This window comes from Caloenas nicobarica, chromosome 10 (genome assembly GCF_036013445.1).
Source record: "Caloenas nicobarica isolate bCalNic1 chromosome 10, bCalNic1.hap1, whole genome shotgun sequence".
Taxonomy (NCBI): Eukaryota; Metazoa; Chordata; class Aves; order Columbiformes; family Columbidae; genus Caloenas; species Caloenas nicobarica.
In genome coordinates this window covers 4786591-4799575 of record NC_088254.1, presented here as the reverse complement: position 1 = coordinate 4799575, position 12985 = coordinate 4786591, and the positions used below count along the sequence as shown (strand labels likewise).

At 39.5% G+C, this 12985-nt stretch overlaps 1 protein-coding gene across 2 annotated transcripts in view; it reads left to right on the top strand.

The window, feature by feature from the left end:
• Positions 1-12985, top strand: part of SCAPER (S-phase cyclin A associated protein in the ER) — a 153578-nt gene that overhangs the window by 122770 nt on the left and 17823 nt on the right. For both annotated transcript variants that reach the window (XM_065641925.1, XM_065641923.1), the window contains exons 28-29: positions 5507-5744; positions 8863-9012. In XM_065641925.1, coding sequence (XP_065497997.1) covers positions 5507-5744; positions 8863-9012 — 388 coding nt within the window. The remainder of the gene's footprint in view (positions 1-5506; positions 5745-8862; positions 9013-12985) is intronic.

Sequence of the window (12985 nt, the reverse complement as noted above, 5' to 3'; positions counted from 1 at the left end):
CATCAGTAGAAATGAAGAAATTCATATTAACCACAGAGTTAATGCAAATAGCAGGAGGAAGCTGTCAGCAGGAGTGCAGAGTAAGGGTTAATCACTGAGGAGGAATGTTCTCCTGGGCATGGTACAGTGGACTAGCAATAACACAGACACAAGGAGGAAAGTGAGTTGTGTATTAGGAGAATATTACAAATAATAGGCCCTCAAATCATGTAGCTTCTTGGGACGTCAACTTTTTCGAACTTCTGCTGTTTCCCTGATGCAAGAAATGTCTGCAAGCTCCCTCATTAATCTAGGAAAATAGAATGTCATAGCAGTACAGTAGCTAAATTGTTACTGTTATACGTTATCTCAAAACAGTAGTGGAATACATATAAATCTGTGTCAACAGCTAATGAAGTTGTGGAATACAAACTGCAGTGGCAAAAAGCTGTAGATATATAGGGTTTGATCCCGGAAAATAGTCACTTGTCATGTCACAGATACGCGAGGAAGTAGGCTGGTCTGGTTTCAGTTTTATTACAGTAATTAAGATAATGTCTGTTTTGGCTGCTGGATGGTGAATCAGATGCGAGTCTGTCTGAACACTGGTTGTGCTTCTAACCACTTCCAACAGACAGCAGATCTAGCAAGTACTGCAAACTGACTAAAACTTGTTCTTGAAATTACTAAAGGTTTCGAATCATCGCTTTTACACAGTAGTGTGATTCCTAGCTTGACGGTGTGAATTATAACAAGGTCCGACAGGTGCTAAATACTTCTTTATTCTTCTTTTATTATTATTTTTGCCTCTTTATTTTGATATCTCTTTCTAAATAAAATAATTTAGAAGCAAAAAGTACAGATGATAGTTTTAAAATCCTAATAATAATAATAATAATAATAATAATAATAAAGACTGTATTCTAAGCCTTTTGAAAACTCATGTTTCCATTTGGCTCCATGTTTTTAATCAGCAGTATATATTTCAAGTACACAAACATTACAATGTATACCCTTAGAGAGGCTTGTCTGCTTGTTAGCCCAGTCAGTTTTTAAAACAATATATTCTCAGATATAAACAGTTTGCTTATATTGAAGCTTGGAGAAATCGTAGTTTTATACTTGTTCTGCAGAGTATGCTGTTTCTCATCAAGCTGTATTGAATTCCTGTTTTTAATAAATAGTGCTGTATTTTAAGCAATGAAGTACCACTGTTTAATATCTTTCCTGTGATGGATATATCCACATTTTTAAGTTCTTAAACCATTTTTGTAAGTCATAAACCCCGTACCAATTCCTGAGACTCCTTGATGGCAGAAGCTGAAAACCATAATGGCAGCCAGTAATGAAAATTCCCTGCATTTCATTCAACTTTTCTTTTTAAGATCCTGCAGGTTGTTTGACCGTAATATAAATATTTGCCTGTTTTTCTGTGTTAAATATAGAGACCTGCTACAGTTTGAAGGCCTATCTGTTTGCCCAGCTATATAAGCCAGTGTAAAAAATCCTGTGAGTCTTGCTTCCGTTCAGTGATGGATTGAAGGGGGTTTGTCCGTACCGACTGTTTTACTTTGGCAGCTGTTGCAGGCACAGAGAGTGAGCTCTTAAATTGGAGAACTAGGAGGCGCATCCATAGGAATCTCTTCTCTTAAATTTAGTTCCATAAAACCTAAGTTTCTTTTATGACATTGTCATCTTACAGTTTTAGGGCTTTTCTGGGTTTTTGCCTCAGTCAGTGTCCTGACAATTAGCACTGAATTTTCACTGGGCTTACCTTTGGGGTGGACTAAAAATCTGCTAAATGTATGAAATCCACTGTTGTACAGACTTCACCAAAATCACTCAAAGCAGCATATGCAAAGGTTCGTGCTTTATTTTCCAACATTTCATATACTTTTTTTTTCTACTTTAAAGCCCACAACCAGTATGAATAACATCTTTTACCTTTTTATTGTAAACATTTAGGCCTAAAGTGATTATAACTGACAGTTAAAACCAACAGGAGCCAGTGGCCTGATCACATAAACATTTACTGTAATATAGACAACATCAAAAATAAATATTTCTAACAGCTCCTTCAATCCACCAAACCTAGCAGACAGATTTTTTTATTTATTGTATTTTTAATAACAGCTTTGTCCTGTGGTATAACTTTAATATTCCTGGTCTTTTCTGTGAAAAAAAGAACGCTTGCATTTTGAGTTATTTTACAATTGCCTTTTTTATGTATATTTTGATTCATTCACTGCTCAGAGCAGCACAAAATGGTAAAAGGATTTCATCCAGCACTGTAAGCTTTTTCATATGGAATTCTTTAAAAATAATGATGGAGTGAGAGTTGAAAGCAAGCTAGCTTTAACCTTTGGTAAAGTTGGTCAGTATTCTCATGGCATATAGTCACCAAAAAATTCTGTGAGGTATCATATACCGTAATTAATTTGAGGTTATCATTTGACCAAGAGTGTTTTTTTCTGTTTTGCACTGTTGAAAAAGCTAAGATTGAAACCAAGAAATACTAGTTGGCAGAGGAGCGGGGCTCTCATGTGATACTATGGAAATAAACATTCGAGTTACTTGAGTGTAGCTAAGTGAGGGTTAGCACATTTTGGCTACCGCGTGCTGCAAAATAAATAATTGGGCGTCACAAGCTGGTTTAAAGTGAGGAATACTAAGGAGTCCACAGCCACACAAAACCAATAGTAAAAATGGTGGTCCGGAGCTGTTAGCTCGCCCGCTTTCTGCAGCCGCCCAGGCTGGTTCCCGGCTCGCAGCAGGTCCCCGTGCCAGCGCCCCGGGAAGCTGCGCGGCAGGAAGCTGCGCTGGCACGGCCAGGTGAGCGCTCAGGAAGCGGCTCTGCTGACTCCGTTCAAACACACTCACTTAAAAAGACCACAGAGCTTCAAAATTAAGATTTTGGGCACGGATTCCAGGCGGAGGAAAAGGAAAGTAATGCCATAAATTGTTGTGCAGCATAGCTCCACCCAAAACAGAGCTCTGGTATTTTTTTGTACTTTTAAAATTCTGTATGGAGTAAATGTTAGGGTCGTTGTGAGTGTTACAAAGCAGCAGCTGAATGTTTGTAGGTCTTCTTTTGCAGCAGGTAAGTGGCATCAAATCATAATTTTAATCATCTTTTAAATAGACTTCAGCTTGTCTTTCAAAGGCTCTTAAATGTATTTTGAGGGAATCCTACGCCGATGGCCTTCTGAAGTGCTGCTGGTTTTATGGCACGTTTTCTCTGAGGATTTTAAGGAGTTCAGTTGGCTATCAGAGTATGAAAAAAACACCCCATTTTCGGAACCCGTACAATAAGCTCAGGCGTGTTCGCCTCCAGCTGACTCTGTCCGAGTGGCTGACCACTGACTGGCAGGGCTGTTGTGGGGGTGGCTGGTGCTAATGGGGTCACTGCTGTAGCAATACAGGCACTGGAAAGCAGGCGAAGTCGCTCAGCAGCCTTGCTGAATAAAGCAACCAGGTGTTGCTCCTGTTTTCAGTGCCTACTCATGCTACCTTACAGAGAATTGTATTAATGAGAAAATGCACGGATACTAGCCTTGAAGTTTGCTGTAACTGCAAAGATGGTGTTTCACATGGCTGTTGTTCTTTCTTCTCTTTAAATACTGAAGCTATATTTGAAGTTAGCCCAGTACCAGGGTTTTCTTTGGGATGTGGAGAATCCACGTTGGTTTTCCTGCTTTGCCTGTTTCTCTCTCTTTCTCTTTGGTCCAAGAAAGCAATGGTGTGCTGTTACAAATAGAAATTCTCACTGAGAGATGACGTTTTTGAGAGGTGGTGCTTTCTTACCTGTTTTTTTTGCTTCACTAGAAAAAGTGAGAATGACAGAATAAGATGATGGTCGCCAAAATCTGGTAGTCGCTGAATTTGTGGTTTAGTTGCTCCATTGAAGACAAGTGTCTGTGTCAGAAAAAGGAGGCTTAGTTGACCTACCTCGGATCTGTGCTGGAACCTTCCCTGGGGCAGAGCGATGTGTGTACCAGAGTGCTGCAAGGGGCTTCTGCTGCAGACACTGACAAGATCATCCAGAGCTGTTCTAGCCAAGGAAAAGCTCCTTACTGATTCTGGTCAACAGGAATATTCTGAGCCCTCCGAGCGTCCAGTTGTTTCTGTGTTCAGCTAAGGTCTTCAGAGTTACAGATTATTTTACAAAGTGGTTCTTGTTTCCACTGCTTTCTGGTTTCCTCTGCTTTTAGTTGTTATGAAAAGGAAAGAGACCCTCATCTAATTTGTCCTTTTATAACATTTTCTCGTATCGCCTGTAATATTTTCCTTCAATTATTAAAAAAATAATATACAGACTCAGTCTTTGTAGTTTCGATATTGACACATTTCTTTTTTCTTTTTTCCTTTTTTTTAACATGGAAACATAATAGATGAAGTGAAGACCAGATTTCGATGTACCGTATTTTCAGTGTTACTGTTCACTGTATGTTAATATTTTAGTGTTTCCTTTGATTGCCAATATAGACTAATTGTATTTCCATAATGAGTGATTTACATGATGGGTTTGAGTTAGAATTCAGAGTATATAAAACTTGTTGCATTATTTTCTGTGCTTTATTTTTTTATTTGCCTGCCTTCTACACATGGTTTAACCTCCAGAGTAGTGTCAATCTCTGTCTTCCTTAGTAGTGACTGTCCTGCATCATCTCCTGGGTGATTAATAATGTGAAAAAACAGAAACAGTACAAATCATGGAGGCATTATGAGAGTTTGAACGTGAGAAGGGAAGGGGCATCCTGACTTGTTTGCCTCTCTATCCTGATAGCCTAGATAGCCAAAAACCTTCTCCATTATTCTACATGCATACCCAAAAGATACCAAAGAACCCTAGTTGCCGTTTGCACAAGTTTTGCTGATTTGTCTCGAACATTTCTTACTTATTTGTGCTTTGCTGTTGTTCGGTCTCCCATGATAACATCTGACTGAAATAAGTAGTGTGTTTTGTTAACTGCTCGACCACTTCATTCTTAAATTCCTGCAGAACTATTTTATTAAGATCATCTGGTCCTAGTAACTTATTTTGCTACTTAGGTAGGCGGTTTGTTCCTGTGCCTGCAGCCCATCACCGAGGCACTGAGAGGCTCCGGGGAGTTCTCCCACCTCTGCTGGCTGCTGCGGCAAGAAGGAAAGATGGGTGTAGGCTACTGACTGGGACAGAGCTTGCATGGAGCCCCTAAAGCGTCCCCAGGCTTCCAGCTTTAAAGCGGTTGAATTTCTGCATGGTCTCACACTGGTATCACGCACCCAGTTTGGGAGCAAAGACACCAGCATGTGGAGAAAGATATTTAAAGATACAGCTGCAATTAAAGAGACGAGACGGTGCCCTGATTATTGAAAGTATTTTCTGGAAATGTTGTGGTTTCTTGACACATTAGACATCAGGTTTTTTCGGTTTTAGCAGTTTACTGTTTTTCTAACATTTGGCTTATCAGAAGTACGGCATCCTGGGCAAGTGTTCTCACCGACTGCTGGTCTCCTCCTCAGACGGTTTAATGTTTTTTTACAGATCTTGGAACATATTTGACAATACACGTCAGGACCCCACAGGACTAGCAGCAGTTCTTCAGTCTACGGATCTGGTTGGAGTCTTGCATATGCTGTACTGTGTTCTTTTCCATGGGACAATTTCAGATCCAAACACAGCCAGTCCCAAAGACAGCTACGCCACGAACACAATCCAGGTTGCCATTCAGAGTTTACGTTTCTTCAATAGTTTTGCTGTTCTCGATCTGCCTGCCTTTCAGGTAAAAGATGTTTGAAAACTTTTGCTTAACATGAAAATGTTAATTGTTGCCTATACCTTGGACTGAGATTTGGTTTTAAGATCTTAGTTGTTGAAGGAACTTTTGCAATTAAATGTTGAGGGTGTTTTTGTGCTTAAGATTGCTAATTATTGTTATTTCCACTGTACAGCTATGCAGCCTATTTCCTAACAGCTATGGCAAATGAATTTAAGCAAAAAGTGGGAATTTGGACTGTGCTAAATGCTGAATCCCATCCATTACTTCTTCTATTTAAACCCCGTCACTTTTAGCATAGTACTTTTAATATTTAATAAGCCCCCAAAATGTAAAAAAGTCTAGGTCAAAAGCATGAAATAAGCATTTTTCTAATGTGAAAGGACTTGCTTATATTATTACCACAATTTACATTTTTCAGTGCTTTCAGTGGCCGCTTACATTAAGATTGTGCAACTGAAACTGAAAATCAATTTATATAATTTTTTTAAATCCAAGTAAATTATATTGTCTAAAAATTGGAAGTTTAACTTTTCATAGGTTTTTTTCGTGAAAAGATCTCAAAAATATCACATTTTGAGGCTTGAGAAGGTAAGTATTTTCTTACATTCTTTTGTGAACAGATTTCTAGTGTAAATGACTAATTTTGCCATACAAAGAAAATACAAATACTAGTGTATTTCTCAGATAAACTGGCAAAGCTGTTGTGTTAGTATAACACACCTGTCAAAAAGCATTGCTTTGCAAAACACATTTAGCAGCATCAATCTTACACAATTCATAAGAATAGGTTTCTGTTTCATTTAATATGTAATTTGTATATAAGTTATACAACACACTCCAGCTGAAATGCGTTAAACTCAGCAAGAGCTTTGCATGAGCAAGAAATTTAGTATACGGTATAAGTCTCCTTCAGTTCGTATTTCTTGACTTTGATTTTCCTACATTTAGTATCTCTGATAACAACATCAAGCAATTTGCACGTAGCAACATGCATCTGTATAGATGCAGTTGCACGATCCAGTCCAGTCATGGTGGTGTGGGGTTTTTTTATGGAGCGCAGAAACTCCAATATTTATTGGAGTTTCATGTAAAACAGCTCTTACACACACCCATTAGCTCCCTTTTCTGTCTGTAAATCAAGGTGTATCCAGATAGTTCTCTTGTACAGCTTAGCTCTTGGTTCCAGACTGGGTGTTTATTTGTTGCAGTGGATATTACAGGTATACACCAGGGAGTAAGACTTGAATTGGGGCAGTTACAGCTCGTAGGGGGACTGTGGCAAATCGCACCGGCTGAAGGGCTGTTCTACTGGTACCTCAAGAAACAACTATAAGTTTTTAAAGCATAAGCTTCCACACACGTCTGCATTTATCTCTCTACCAACTACCGTTATATATGGGTTTTTATAGCAAGCCATCAGTATTAATTCCCACGTCCTGTGATCTGCATTAGTTTGTTCTATGTAAAATGCTGCAGGATAGTAATTATTGCATGAAGGGTGGTAGAAACTAACCAGTGTGAATTCCGTCTTCAGTTCATCGATGCAGGGCTCCGCTCAGGAAGTATCGGCTTAGCTGCCATACTGAATTGTAGGCGTAATATCGTTTGTGATGGACAGACAGGCTTGTGTAGTCTCAGCAGCTGTCCCTTTCAGTGTATTAATGGGATTTGTTTCCGTAATGTTAAAAAATCAACATACACCTGAGGCAGTTTGCTGTCCACTCTGCTAGCGGACAGCAGAGGGAAAAAGCGTACTTTATGTACTGTCTGATTATTATCTCTAAGGGGTAGTTTTATCACGTAATAGTAGAACTATAGGATGGGTTTTTTTGATTAACAGAAGACGTCTGGTATTCTGGAGTTTGTATTAGCACAGATGGCTCATGGGTATATATTTCATTTAATTTGACAGTCTAAACAATTGAAAGATGGTAGTGAGAAACAACGCAGGATCCTGAGCTGATATTAATTCTGGCGAAAAAGGAAGCATAGTTTCCTTGAAAAATTAGTTTAACTTTTATACACAAACTCAGGTGCCCTTTGACCTGTTGTTATCAGGGAAGGTTAAACCCAGAGTGCCAGGTCACAGCATGCGTGGACAGCACTAATTAAATAAGGGCGCACCTAAGGACACAGCATGTACATGATGTAAAGCAGGAAATGGTGGCTGTATTGTGCGTTAAATTTTGAAAATATACTAACGCTTGAGGTTCAGCATGGGAAGTATCCACAGCTGAGTCTGTTTTAATTGTCAAGGATTCTACTTTTGCTGGGTAGATTTGGAGTATGCTAAAACTCAACTATGTTACAGACTGAGATGTATGTATTTGTACTTAACACAGGCTACAAGGTATAACATCAAGAAAACTCTCAAACGAAAGAGATTTTCTCACAGGTCTGCATTGCTCTTTTCATAGAGTTAGTAGACTGAGTAGACTGTCATGCTCATTCCTTGTGCTTTAGTTTTCCCCTTTGACCTTGTATCGCTCTGTCTGTTTGACATGTTTATTAAATAGAGGCTGTAGGCTGCACAGATAAAATCTAATTCTGAATCTCCACATTACAGCAATTTGCCTACTTTTAAAAAGCATCCCAAGCAGCTTTGCAGCTGAGTCTTCTCTACTTTTGGATGTTTCTAACTTTTTTTTAATGTTTGAAAAGCCATTATTTGTTATTAATCTTTGTATTCCATTCAGAGCTCGAGTTATTAGTGAGAAATGCATTTTGCCCTTCTGCAGAAATGAAGATGGTTTGGTTTCTTTTGCATATTACTGAGAAATATTATTAGCACTAAGTTTTCCTGGAACATGCAATGTATGTCAAATGAAATGGTCAACCTAATGCTACACTGAATGTCAACTAAGCAGAGTGCAATTTTTCCTTTGTCCTTCTGAAATTCAAATGCATTCTTATGTTTGTGGCTTTTAATGTTATAGTCCAGTTGTAAACGGTAAGTTACGGAAAGAAAAGAGCTGATTCTGTCCTCCTCCAAAGTCATCGCAACGAAGAACATAGTCTATACTTTGCAAAAAATAAGGATGCAGTCGATGTATATGTAATTCACACATTTTCTATAATGTACTGCTGGACTGTAATTTCTGTTTCTTGGCCTTTTTTTCAGTCTATTGTGGGTGCTGAAGGACTGTCCCTTGCATTCCGGCATATTATCAGCTCTTTGCTGTCGTACTGTTCCCAGCATACCTGTGAAGGATTGCTACACGAAGTCATTATCTGTGTGGGCTATTTTACTGTAAACAACACAGATAATCAGGTAAGGCAAATGGAAAAGGGGAGATTAGAAGTTATCAAGGGCATATTTAGTCATCGATCCCTCAAGGAAACTAATCCCCTCAACATTGTTTTTGAAGCATTTGGGATTCCTGTGAGCACAAAATACATGCATTTGCAAAAGAGAAGCTGAAGTTGCATCTTCACTCAAAAACATTTAATTTTATGTGGCCATAAGCAAACTCCATGTTCTTATGCAGTCAGCGATGCTGACATTGCATTAATTTTAACCAGCCTTACTCGCTGCCAAGATATTCTTAGCAACTGACATTTTTAATTCCAAGTTAATTTTGTGTCAAGTTGATCAGATGGCTGTGGTACCCAGGTAAGCCCTCTTAAAGCCGAGTAAACTAGTCTGCCATGAAGATGTGCTCAGATTCCGATGTAGCCATATCCCTGGTAGCCAGGGCCCTCACTTAAGTTTAAGCCGTTCTTGTCCTTGAATCTTTTTAGTAGTAAACCAAATACTCTGTCGAACAAACAGTGGAAATTCCCCTTTAGCTTCCTTGCTCATTGTCCACTTTTGTCAGTGGACTTTGTGACTTTTCGTACTCAATTATAAAATATCGCAGACACAAAGCTTCAAAAATATTTCAAGTATTTTAGTCTTAAAAATCTCCGACTTTCCTCATCTTGTATGCAGCATCTCAGGGTGTATTGGGCAGGGCAGAAATTGGCACCGGCTCTTTATTTTTGAGTGTGTGAACCTGACCCTGGATTCGTAGAAACGGTGTTACAGTGCCTACATCTTTGGTGTGATTCAGCTGAATGCTATATGTTGTGAAGTGACTCATCTTTTTCTCTCTCCATACTTGTAACACCTGGTTCCTGGTTTTGTTCAACTTCAGGGGTGGGAGTTGAGGACGAGGAGCTTAGTGCCCTCAGTTAAGCTAACGAGCAGAAGAAAGAAGTGTTACAACTTGTCAGCAAAGGTTTAGAGAAAAGCTGTCCGATAACATTCTTACAGTTGTCAACTATAATTGGAACATCACAATATCTTAAAGCTGACAATGCCGTCAGAAGTATTATATCATTATATAGTGGAGTTATATAGTGTTGTTTCTGTGGCTTTGGCCACAGCCAGAGGGAGGACCCTGCAGCCTTCCTACCCTGTGCAACCAAATCCCACTCAGGATCTGGAGCTGACTGCGGGCAACGCTCTTTTTTGTGGTTGTTTTGAAAATGCTTGTGACATTGCTGCCATTTTCTTATTCCCACTGCGACACACAGGTCGTGCTGGCATCCAGAAGTGCCAGCGAACGATGTTGTCTTTTCTCTGCCGTCCAAAAATTTCCTTTTCTGGCACACAAGTATAAACAGATGTGATTCATTGCGTGAAGGACTTACGGCTATAAACGTGCCAGGAATAGCACAGAAGAGGGATTTCCCACCAGCGATGTCAGCGCGGTCTGTAGTGCCTGTTGGTGCTCATGCCCTGGGGCGAAGGTCCGACCCCGGCCAGCAGCCCCACAGCCCTGGCACAGCGGCTGGGGTGGTGCCGGCGGGCGGGCAGGACGCCGAGGATGTGCCCAGGGTCCATCTGCAGGCGGGAAGGATGCCAGGGACGTGCCCGGGGTCCGTCTGCAGGCGGGAAGGATGCCAAGGACGTGCCTGGGGTCCGTCTGCAGGCGGGAAAGATGCCAAGGACATGCCCGGGGTCCGTCTGCGGGCATCCTCCCCAGCCGGGGGTCTGGCAGGGGCTTGCAGTCTTCAGCTTGTGCGCTTGGGGTCAGGGTCATGTGCCAATCTACCCCTGGCCTGAGTTAATTTTCAGGATGAAAAGGGAGCTTCTGCAGCTCTGAGAGACAAGGTTGGGTCTTTGGTTAAAAAAAACACGGTGTGTTAGTACTTTTCACGCACTAAAACTGTTTTTTTACGGTGGTTTGCTTTGGTGATACTATCTCAAGAGATGGCCTGATCTGCTTAACTTCTGATGTGATTTCTGATATTCCTAATTAATAAGTTTTTAACTGAGGAAGTGGCATTTTGGGTTGGTTTCTTTTGTTTAAAAAACCATTTTTAAGAACTTGTTGCATTCCTCACTCGAGTACTTGCAAAATGCAGGGAAGATTTTTTTAGTTAAAGGAAGTATTTTTCCTTTTACTACTAGGCAAAGCAGTACAAGTTGCTTACGGTCCTTATTTTCAGGTGCTGTTAATGTTGTGACTTCCAATAAGGATACGATGCCTTCATGAGAAGGGAAGTGCTTTCAATTCATTCAGTTATGGTTTAATTTTTTATTATATTATGAGCTTCCAATTTTTTCTTTCGTTGTGAATCATCTGCAGAGTCCTACTAAAAATAAAAAATTGCTCTCACAGTGAAAGCTTTCAAACAGTAGGCTTGAACTCCTGGAAAGAACAGCATAATAAAAATAGATACATTAGACATGAGCTATGAAAACAAAATTTCCATAGAGCCTGATTGCTCTTTTTATTTAGTAGTTGAACAAACTTTAAAGGAGTCCATAGCTGTCGTATTTCAAAGCAGATTCGCATTATTCTTGCAGTCAAATGGGCATTTGTTTTGAAATGTCTGTAGTTTAAATAAGTCTTTTCCTCTCTAAATTTGTGTTTCTTATTACAAAACTTTCTATGTTTTCATTCAACTCTTGAAAAAAAAAAAAAACCAGAGCAAATAGTTGTTGAAGTTTTTGGTATGCCTTTTGTAATTCCTCTGTCTGCACACGTCAGCAGATAAATATCCAAAACAGCATACTGGAATAAAGAAAAAAAGGCACTAATTATTAAAAAAATTTGCAGTTTCCCAGTCTGGAGAATAGATAGCTTTCTAAAAAGGAAATTTTACAGCCCATCAACCTCAACATTGACCTTCTGTGGTAGTACTGTGATTTAAGTAAGTGAATTATTACCACTAGGCAGTCAAAATAATAAAAGGGCAATATCCTAAATATTTCACATTCATAGGAGAAATCTTCCAAGAGCATCATATGCCTATCATTTAATGTGATATAGGTTTGCCTGGTTTTATTACAGTATCTGTAAAACTCTTTACATGGAGTTGAGTGGCAAATTAAAAAGGAGAGTTCTTTTCTCTCCTATAGCTTTCAGATTCCTGCTTCACCGCAGCTCCCGGGATCCCCACATCAGAGGAGGGGCTCGCAGGGTCCTGCACACCGCGGGGGCAGAGGCCGGGGTCCCAGTTAGCGCCTGGCCCAAGGCTTTTGGGCCAGGCCCAAGCGATTCTGTCGAGAAGCGATGAGGACAATGGATTCCTGAGGAATGCATTCCTCAGCGTTTTGATAGCGCTTGCTCTGTTTATTTTAAAAAGACTGTGATTTTGCTGACTTTGCCCACATATTATATATTAGTAATATTCCTTTCCTTTTTCTGTATTTTGTTTTAACATTCATAGAGCTTTTTCAGGGCAGCTGCTGTCACTGAAGAAATAAATCACTTATGAAACTGAAAATTTCAAAAAGCGAAGAGTGTTTCTTTAATATTTTAAATGCTTTAACATCATTAGTCAAGCCTAAACTGTGCTGTCTGTTTTGTATCGGCACGTGAACCTTTGTTTACTACAGAGTTAGACAGCCAGCGTTTCTCGAGACGGGATTCTGTAATCACGCCGCCGTGGAGCTCGGCTTTATTAGGCATCTGCTTTGCATGAAGTATGGTCAAGGAATCTTTTTTTGGCCACCATTTAACCTACTAACATACGAAAACAGGTCCCATGATACTAAGGATAGACATGTAAAACTAAACTGTGCAATAAAAATAATGTCCAATCTTTCAATAAGCCCACCATACTATGAGATTACAGTTTCTAATTAAAATGTTCCTGTTAATTAAAAATATCCTTCTATTTCATTACATTTTTATTCCCCTTCATTGTTTGATCTAATTATTATAATGAATATAATTAGCATATTATGTCAGCTCACTCCATTTGCATTTTATATTGGATAATTGAATGTGGTCCCGTAATTAAATTAA